The following is a 9,741-nucleotide window of genomic DNA, read 5'->3' as shown; positions in this document are numbered from 1 at the left end:
AATGAGGATTTTGTCAGCCACAGGAGACCCAGCACATCAGCCCCCCGAGCTCTCCTGCAGCTCTGGCATTTGCTGCTCTGCTTCGGCAGGATCCCTCCAAACAGCCCTGTGCAGAAAGGAGAGCTATCTCCCCCATGCTGTCCTCCCCCTCTTCCTCTGCACACCTGGATACTTTCCAGAGACCCTGCTCAGCAGAGCAGTGAGGTACGTGACACAAGTCCTGAAAGCACCGACCACTCCAGCCACAGTACCACTGTATATTAAAGTAATATAGAAGAACACACAGGATCAAAATACTGTTTGTAGAGCTAAATGGAAATGAGTTTTTGCTGGAAACTGATGCGTGTTTATCAACACTTTTCAATCTATTGCAATGCCTGTAACAAACATCACTGCTACACAGGTAAGTTTGGTGATTAAAGAACAACTAATGACACCTGCCTGACCAACTGCACTACTTTGGTTAGCCAGGCAGAAATATATATATGCCCTATCCCACAGGTACTTGAAAAGGTTCAATTTAAACACATTAATAAAATAGCCTGTTTGGACAAAAAATAATTTTTCTCTGAGAATACGTGAATTCAACACTGCTAGAAAATCCCTGCCATCTGACGTAGAAGGATTTATAGGTTTAGTGGAAATTGCTTTCCCCACTGTCCAGATTAAATACTGCAGGATGATTTTTTGTATGAGTAAACATCCTTCCAATAACGATCAGACTGATAATGTCTTAAAAAGAGGAACAGGATCTACATTTTGGTTTTCTTCTTCTTGTATGGACTATTTCTGGATACAGAACCTTCAGGTAACATGTTGACTGTCCATAAAATGCATTTTAGCATCTTCCTCCTGTTGTGGGGATGGGTTTTATCCACTGAATGCAGAGCCCACCGACAAGGAAAAGAAATACATGAGGTATACAAAAAAGGCAGGTGAGTCTCTTTTTTTTTTACATTCAAATAGCTACAGTTTGGACAAATGTAATGTTTCAGGTGAAGATATAATGACTAACAGATAATTAGTTTGCATTTGCAGATTGTGATCTCTCAGTCAAAAATATTTTCTGTTGCTGTTTTTGCCAATGAGTAAGTTTTAATGCATTTTCTCAGTGAAAATCATTGCTCCCCCCAAAAAAATAGGTTTGTGAGGTATCTCAAAGTTTGAAAGGGTGCAAAACCAGAAGCATTTGCTTATATTTATTGTGGTTAAAATGTGGCAGAGTATTTACATGAAAGTGGAGAGGAAATTTTGGTCCTTGAGGATTGTTGCATTCACTGAAGATTAGATTGTCTTGAGATCTCAAATGAAAACATTCAGAATTTATTTTATTATTCCCATACAATTTGTTTTATAGAGCTTTTGAGAGCAAAAAATTAAAGTCTCTCTGCAAACTTCAAGGCTATGGTCAGTTATCAGAGGAAACAGAAAGAGCATTCAGTGTATTGAATTAAGATATTTAAAATTATTTAAAATATTGTCTATTCTTCTCTTTCTCTCTCTCTCTCTCTCTCTCTTACAAAAAGACTATGTGGCATTTTTCTCCCACTATCTTGTAGACAGCCATTTTAGGAGGTTTTGAGTTGAGGAAGGTGTTTTGCTACAACTGAGTTCTGATTACTTATATTCTATTTGGGGAATATTTGGAACTTCGTATGAGGATTTTTATACTCAGGCACATAACAAGGTACATCTGGAGGAAAAATCCTTTGGGTGTTTTTTGGAGAATATAGCTGACACATTTAGTTTTCTGTTCAAATGTTGTGTACTTCTGCTTGCAACAGACTGAACCTATGTCGTTTCTGCTTTGCTGTAGTCACTGTTTCTGTTCTGTAATGACTCCATATCACCATCGATACCATAAAGTGTATGGAGATGGAAACGCAGGAATATCACAGTCCTGAGGAATTCAAATCACTCCTGTTAGCCTCCAAGAAAAATGACTGAAAGGTGAAAGGGATGGAAAGTGCAGTGCCTTTTTGTTTTCCTGTAGCCCCTTGTAGCAAGTCAGGGCTACATTACAGAGTGACTGCGGTGTCCCGGTTGGCACTTGGGGGTCCATGAGCCATTTTATACATCGGAAATGGCTTTAGCAGTGACGACACCTTCGTGGAGGTATAACTGGCAAAATGGATGCAGTGGCTCTGTTCATGATCAGCCCCCAGGGGTTGCGTTACCAGAGGCAGTATGGATGCAAGACAGCCACGAAACCTCTATTTTCGTTGAGGCTTCATGACAGTGGCAGCGGAGGTGATGTGCTGGCTGTAGCAAAATAAAGGGCTGAGAAGCAAGATACCACCATTTGAGCTGAAAAGCGTCCAGCAGAGAGGAATGCATACACACAGCCATGTTCTTGTTTAGCATCTTTAACGAAAACTCTCACTGCACTGAATGCTTAACAGTGTCAGTGCAATTAAGTGACGATATAACAAATCACAGCAGCAGAGTGCTAAAAATATGTGAAAATGGAAAAGAAATACCTATTGAATTAATGTAGGAACTGCCTCTTCACCTGTGCTTTGTATATACGGTGTAATTGTGCCAGGACAAGCCCATCATAAAGCCCCAAGGTGTCATGGCTCTGAGAAGCTGGGTCCACCGCCCTCCCAGCATGCCCACGCTGGCCTGGGAGGTCATTTCTGGCCTGTTTCTGCCACAGTAGGGCAGTACTGACACTGAGGAGGGCTGATGGTGAGAGAGGAGCAACACTGGAGCATGGCCGTAGGGTTGTCCATCAGCAGCGTTATGCCCAGTACAGCACTCACATTCTCCTGTGATGGGATAGGCCACAAGAGACCAATGGTTTTAACAGCCTTATAATTTGTAAGGTAAAAAAGGATGATTACGGTCATCCGTCTGATTTCCTGCTAAGCACAAACAACAAAGCCTTCTGTATGAATTGTATGCCGAACCCCTAATTTATGACAATTACCTTCAGTGACAAATTGTCCTGGTTTCGGCAGGGATAGAGTTAATTTCCTTCCTAGTAGCTGGTACAGTGCTGTGGTTTGGATTTAGGATGAGAACAAAGTTGATAACACACCGATGTTTTAGTTGTTGCTAGGTAGTGCTTACACTAGCCAAGGACTTTTCAGTTTCCCATGTTCTACCGACTGAGAAGGCTGGAGGTGCACAAGAAGCTGGGAGGGGGCACAGCCAAACTGGCCAAAGGAACATTCCATACCATGGGACGTCATGCTCAGCATATAAAGCTGGGGGAAGAAGAAGGAAGGGGGGGACGTTCGGAGTGATGGCGTTTGTCTTCCCAAGTCACCGTTACGCGTGATGGAGCCCTGCTTTCCTGGAGATGGCTGAACACCTGCCCGCCGATGGGAAGCAGTGAATGAATTCCTTGTTTTGCTTTGCTTGCGTGCGCAGCTTTTGCTTTACTTATTAAACTGTCTTCATCTCAACCCACGAGTTTTCTCACTTTTACCCTTCCGATTCTTTCCCCCATCCTACTGAGGGTGAGTGTCCCTTCACTGCTTTTGCAGGGTCGACATCAGGACTTGGTGCAGTATTTGTACAGTCCTTATGTAGGTGCTGGACACAGAGTTGCTCCTGTTGACCTCCTGGGATTGTGGTTGTGGTCTCCATTGCAGCCCCGCAGTGGGAGATCATGTTTGCCCAACGTGACCGGGCATCTGTGTATGGCAGGACACCTCGTCTTAGAGGTACAGCCAGTCCTCTTTGCGCTCACATGTAGTTCCCTATACATTAAGGTGCTGATCGTATGAGACAGCTTTGAAGTAGGCACTGTTCATTTGCATTTCAGTCAAAGTCAAGGCCTTTTTCCATCACAGAATTAGATCCTGGAAGAAAAACAGAGCAAGGGGGGATGCTATATAAGATCAAAAAAGCTTGCAGTGAAGATTGCTCCTGAACATTTTGTTATTGACTCTGTTTCCCCTCCCTTCAAGACTCAGTCCTGAATATCCATTATGCAGAAGAAGTTATAGCAATTGACTTTGTTACTCCTCTCCAAGCACTGTTATCTCTTGCTCCATAAGGCTTATGGTAAGGACCAGGGTGGAAATCCGTCCCTTCACTGCAGCGTTTGTCTTCTGAAGAGACCCACATGCCTCACTGGAGGCTGATGGGGGAAATCTATTTGAAGTGGAAAAGGCTGGCTCCACACCACCACAGGATGCTCAGGGTGGCTTAATTTGCACCCATGGCCTCCCTAGCCTCCAGAAGCCCTTTAGGGGCACAAGACCATCCGCTTTCCCTACTGCCAGGGCTCAGTGCCAGCCACCAGTCTTGGCAGGCGGCACAGGCACCTGCTGTAGAGACCTGCCACCTTGGGTGTGCTTGCCAGCATCCTGCTGTCCCTGACAGACGTGTCCAGCTTTGCTCCTGATTCTCATGGTGCAGCTGATGGAAGAAATACACAAGCTTTTAGCTTGTTTCTTAGGATGGTGCAGTTCTGCAAGTGTTTCTTCCAAGGAGACTCACTTGCTCTGAACTCTGCTTTCAAACAAAAACTCACCATTTGCTCTGCATTTTTCAGCCCCAGGGCTTGTCCTTTCACTTGCTCATATCCAGTTGATCCCACAGCCTTTGCACTCCTGCTGATATGGTGAATGGGGGGCCACAGGGTTAGACACATTCTCTGTCACTATTTTTGGCACTGCAGGTAGCCCAAGGTAGCCATTCTATCATGAGACAGAACAACCTTGAAGAAGGTGAGCAGACAGGCATGGTTTTCCCCACAAGAATTCATGCATGCAGCATGGTGCTTTGGGGACTGGGTTTGCATGACAGGAATTTTGCAAAAGGTCCCAAATTATCCCTGAAATAAAGTTGATGAGGCTTTGGGACACAGTGCAGAGTGTGACAAGAAAATGGCAAATAAGTGTAGGTCAAAGTATGCATATAGTCACAATGAAAACAGCAAAGTAGATAGCTTTATTGCATGCGACTTATTACAGAGCCCTCCAATATTGTAATTCACTGTAAAAATGTCTGTGTGCCAATCAAAGACTCAACTACTTATTTTTGCTAATCTCCAGGACAAATCACCTCAAAGGAATTTCACTTGAAAGAGCCGCACTATAAAAATAAAACCTTTCTCACCTTGCAGACCTGTTCGCAGTTTGCAGTCAGCCGTGTGCAAATCCTGCAGGGTTTGCAAGGCTTTTTAATCCTACTAAATCCACAGTGCCAAAACTCTTACAGGAAGGAGCTGAGATCCGGAGCACCGGCAAGAGGGCTGTCTGCTGCTTTCCCAACTGCTCAGGCTCTTGGAAAGCCACCAGGCTGCACGGGGGTCACTAGAAGGGTACAAAGGGTCACTAAAGGTCACAACACCATTATGCCAACAAAAGGGCCAAAGCCTGTGTTGCTAATTAGACTTGCAGAATCTGCTAGAGAGGATGAGCAATAGGAAAAGAACTGGCCTGGAGCTGAGCCCAGGTTGTTCTGCCGGAGCTAACTGCTGGGAAAAAAGATCTCTTTTAACACTAAAATCTCCCTGGACCACATTATAACCACCTTTCAGACAAACAACTGTCAGCAGAAGAGATTTCTCTGTACAAGATTTACGGATCATGTTTGTTTAATCTTAGCTAAGAGACCCTCTTTGTGTTTTTAGTGATGTCCCTACTATTCCCTGGCCGTGTTATAATCATTTTGCCTCACTCTGGTCTCCAAATAGCAACTCATTTTCTGCCTCTTTGGAGCTCCCTGTCCATGTTTCTGACAGTAAGAGCTATCTTTTACAGCAGTTGAATGACATCCTCTACAATAAGCCCTGGGCTTGTTATCACAAGGTCTCTTTCATGGCCAAAGATCTTTCTCTTTACGACATTGTCAGATGTTATTACAATTAATGACACTCTTCTTAAGTGATGGGAGCCACCCTGCATCATTATGGCTACGGTTCCTTCCCGGTCCTTTCTCAAAGGCTCAGCATCATACTGAACATTCACAGCTTTAAAGTTACCTTCCCTTGCTTTTGTGGAATTTGGATAGGACTTCTGTGTTGTCAGCTCCTCCATACCCGGGCCACGTTGTGCATGAGCCCTCTGCACTCTGTAAATCACACATGGCTATCCTGGTACCCTCACTGAGGCTGCCTCCTACATGTAGGGCAGCTCCTACCCTCTTGCCCTCCAAATGCTTTCTCTGGCCTTATAAATTCATCCCTAACAAGATTTCTTCCTTTACGTCCCAGCAATCCTTAAGCTGTTCTCTTGTCCTAGACTTTTGCTCTTGTATCTTATCTTCAGGATTGATCCTGAAAGCATTTATTTGCGTGAACAAAGCTTACTAATGCAAGCTTTCTTTAGCTCAGATCTTCAGAGTGCACAATAAGCCCATAAAATGCCCGTTGAAAGCATTGCCTATAGGAGCACATTATCCAGATCCAGTGGAGTGCTGAGCACCTGCAGGTCCCAAGGCACTGCTTTTTAAGATCAGCAGTTTGCGTTGTGCCTTGACACCATATGCACCAGCAGTGCTGGGTATCAGGAGAGCAATAAGAAGCCCAGAGTGGGCTTCAGGCCAACGCAACTGTAATCTCTCCATCTCCCCTGTTGGTAACTTGCCTTTCCCTTTCCTCCTTTCAACTCCGTCTCCTTCACTCCTTTTCTTTCCCCCTTTCAAGGTTCTTCCTCTTCTCCAGCTTGCTCTTTCTCTTTTTTGTCCCAGACTTTCTCTGCCCTCTGCTTCATCTGCCTCATTTATTTGACCCTAGGCACAGCCATTTCCCCTGCCACACAGTTCTGCCAGATTTTCTCCAGTTGCTTTTAACTTTATATTATTCTGTAACTTCCTTCTCTCCTCTGGCAGCTGTTGCTGCTGTCTATCTTACCTCTTCTTCCACTTTCCAGAAATCCTTTTCTTCTGTCCAACAGCGCTCGTCTTCTTTATCTTGCTATACATTAACTTATTTTTCATTATTGCTTTGCTATTTATCTCATTTTTCCTTTCCACCCTGTTGTTCTTTCAAGTAACTTCAATCCTGCATGACAACATTTCTTGGAAGTCTTGTGTTTCTCTTCTCACAACCCAGACAAAAGTGTCCTCTTTCTGCTTATCATTTCAAATAATGATGCTTTGAAAATGATATTTTCTACTTTCATCATTATCACCAGCCTCCTTTTATCCTTTCTAGAACTTACTTTGGGTCTACACTTCACATAACTTCCTATCTTTGTTCAGGTGATTCATGGCAGAACACTGTCTCTACTGGTACTTCTGTAGCTACGTTCATACAACCATGTACTGTGCCACTGATGATAACATCTCCAGTCAACGTTGCCACCATGTAACTTGCTCAGGATCAGCAGCTTCATATTGTCTTCTAGCCCACCATTACTCCAATGTGTTTTATGAGCTGGTGTAGAAGATATAACAGACTCTAAAAACCCATCTGCAGCCCAGCAAACAAAACCCCAAACAGACCCAAAGATACTGCAAGGCAGTTTCCTCCCTCCTGAGTACATATAAATGGTTTAATTTCCTGATTCAGGGGTTGGAGTCACATCTGAAATGCTCCTGCTGGTCTGTCTTCTATAAACTGCCCAGTCATCTTCGAAACTCATTTGTGTTTTTAGCACTCACAGCTTTCAGTGAGAGTGAATTTCACAGTGTGATGACATGCCATGTTTATGTACTTCCTTTCAAATTTCTTCTCCTTGTTATGTGTTGTGAAAAGCCTGGAGTAACAAATTCCTGTTCACCTTCACTGTGCCACTCCTGATTTTATACCATTGCACCGTATCACTTGGTTGTAGTCTCCCTTCCCGCCTGGAGAGCTCTGCTCAGCCTGCCTGGAAGTCCTCTCCACCTCCGAGCTCTCTCTCCTCTTGCTCTGCTTTGTTTTTTCCAACTGTGGGCATTGGATATGTGAGACGTGGGCAGGCCTTGGTGCTACTAATAGCATTGAAATTCTTTCTGTTTGGTTTGCTCCTCCATTCCCAATAACACCTAACCTCCTGTTTGTTTTTTTGAGCGCTGTGGAGCATTAAGCTGATGTTTACAAAGAAATAGCCACCATGACACTGAGACCTCCTTCCTAAGCAGTAACAGCTCATTTGCAGCCATCACTATCTTAACATTGTTTATGAAAGTACATTGAAAAAATGCAAAAATACAAAGTACAAAACAATGTACGCTATTCTGAATTTACCAACACTGAATTTCTGCTGTCATTTTATCTGGACTTACTTGGCATCATGAGGTCCTGCTGTAATTCTCCACTCCCAGTTCTGATTTTGACTACCTTGAACGGTTACATATCATCAGTAAACATTGTTGCCAATAATTATTCTTTTCTCCCAAATCATTTATAAATTTATCGAACAACAGAGATCCTATCATAGATTCCCATGGGACTATACTGAAAACCTTTCTTCACAATGAAAACTCTCCATTATTCCTTTTGATTCTTATTTTGCAACCATTCACATGGAGGGAACTTCCCTCTTTCTGACTGGTTGGTTTCTTTACAAGCCTCTGGAAGGGACCTGTCAGCACCTTTTTGGAAACTGCGGTACATTGTGTCATCTTGATCACCCTCATCTACAAGGTCATTAACTTTTTAGAGAAGTGTATTATACTTATAGTGCATAACAACCCTCAAGAAAAGTCATACTGTCTCTCGCTCTTCTTCAATATATACTATATTTATCTGGTGTCTACCATTGGTGTTTTTTACCATGGTTGTAGCTAATTTGTCCGGTGGAGCAGTCTGTAGCTTCTCAGATTCCACTTGGAGCTCTTTCTTTGTCCAAAGAAATGGAAAACTGTCACCTTCCACTCCTGTGACACCAAGGACAATTTAAATGCTGGTTCAACAGTTTCTTACTTGGCTTTCTTCTGGGTGAAAGACTGGTGACTTGTTACGGTTCAGTCCATTTACTTTAAATCTGTCTCTGGTCCTGTGCCAATATGAATATTTCTTAACATCGGCCCAACAGAAGAATTGTTACAATTCTGTATTTTTTGTAATGCAAACCAATTCCTTAGTTGTTGATATTTTTGATTGCCCTTATAAAGACAGAGTGCTTTCATTGCTGTAAATAAGGAACTAAAGTGTAGTATTGATAATTAGCTAGTTATTCCCCATTCTGCATTTGTACAATTATTTTTCTGTACTCCATTCAGTTCTTTGTATTTTCTTTTACTGAAATTCACCTTACTGACATCAGAGCATTTCTCCAACGTGTTGAGGCTGCTTTGAATTCTGATCCTAGACCCCAAATTGTCTGTTTCTCTTTCAAGCATGCTGTCATGCACGAGTTTTATAGTTCTGTCATCTGCATTATTATTGAAAATACTGACTTGTAGTTTCCAGGATGAAATCTGTGAGCTGTCATTTAATGTCTCTTGACAGCAAAGTAATGGCAGTTACTCTAACCACAGTCTTTCAGCCATGCTCAAAGTCACAGTTTCATCTCAACTGTATTTCCCTAGTTTAGTAATGAAATATTAAAAACATCATTCAAATCTACTTTTCCTCCTGCTTACACTAAGGCGGCCAGTTACACTGTCAGAAAGGACATTAGACTGGTTTGACATCAATTATTACAAAGTTTCACATTGAGTGATCTTTATAATCTCATTATCCCTGGGGGGCGCAGACAAATGGATCACGAGTTTGTCCCACTTTCTTTCCAAATATCAAAACTCCAACACCCTTCTTTTGTCCCCTGCTTAAAACCAGGTTTTGTGTTCACCCTCACCCTCTCTCAGGGGTATACCCGTGTGTGAGGAGTCCTTGGAGGTACCCGTTTA

General features: G+C 42.9%; 1 protein-coding gene across 2 annotated transcripts in view; it reads left to right on the top strand.

Moving 5' to 3' along the window:
• Positions 1 to 813: 813 nt before the first annotated feature.
• LOC143158991 (gamma-aminobutyric acid receptor subunit rho-1) overlaps positions 814 to 9,741 on the top strand; it is a 30,211-nt gene continuing 21,283 nt past the window's right edge. For both annotated transcript variants that reach the window (XM_076335456.1, XM_076335455.1), the window contains exon 1: positions 814 to 935. In XM_076335456.1, the coding sequence (XP_076191571.1) occupies positions 814 to 935 (122 nt within the window). The remainder of the gene's footprint in view (positions 936 to 9,741) is intronic.

This window comes from Aptenodytes patagonicus, chromosome 3 (assembly GCF_965638725.1).
Source record: "Aptenodytes patagonicus chromosome 3, bAptPat1.pri.cur, whole genome shotgun sequence".
Lineage (NCBI taxonomy): Eukaryota > Metazoa > Chordata > Aves > Sphenisciformes > Spheniscidae > Aptenodytes > Aptenodytes patagonicus.
Note: the sequence above shows the minus strand (reverse complement) of the source record. Positions and strands in the feature narration are given on the sequence as shown.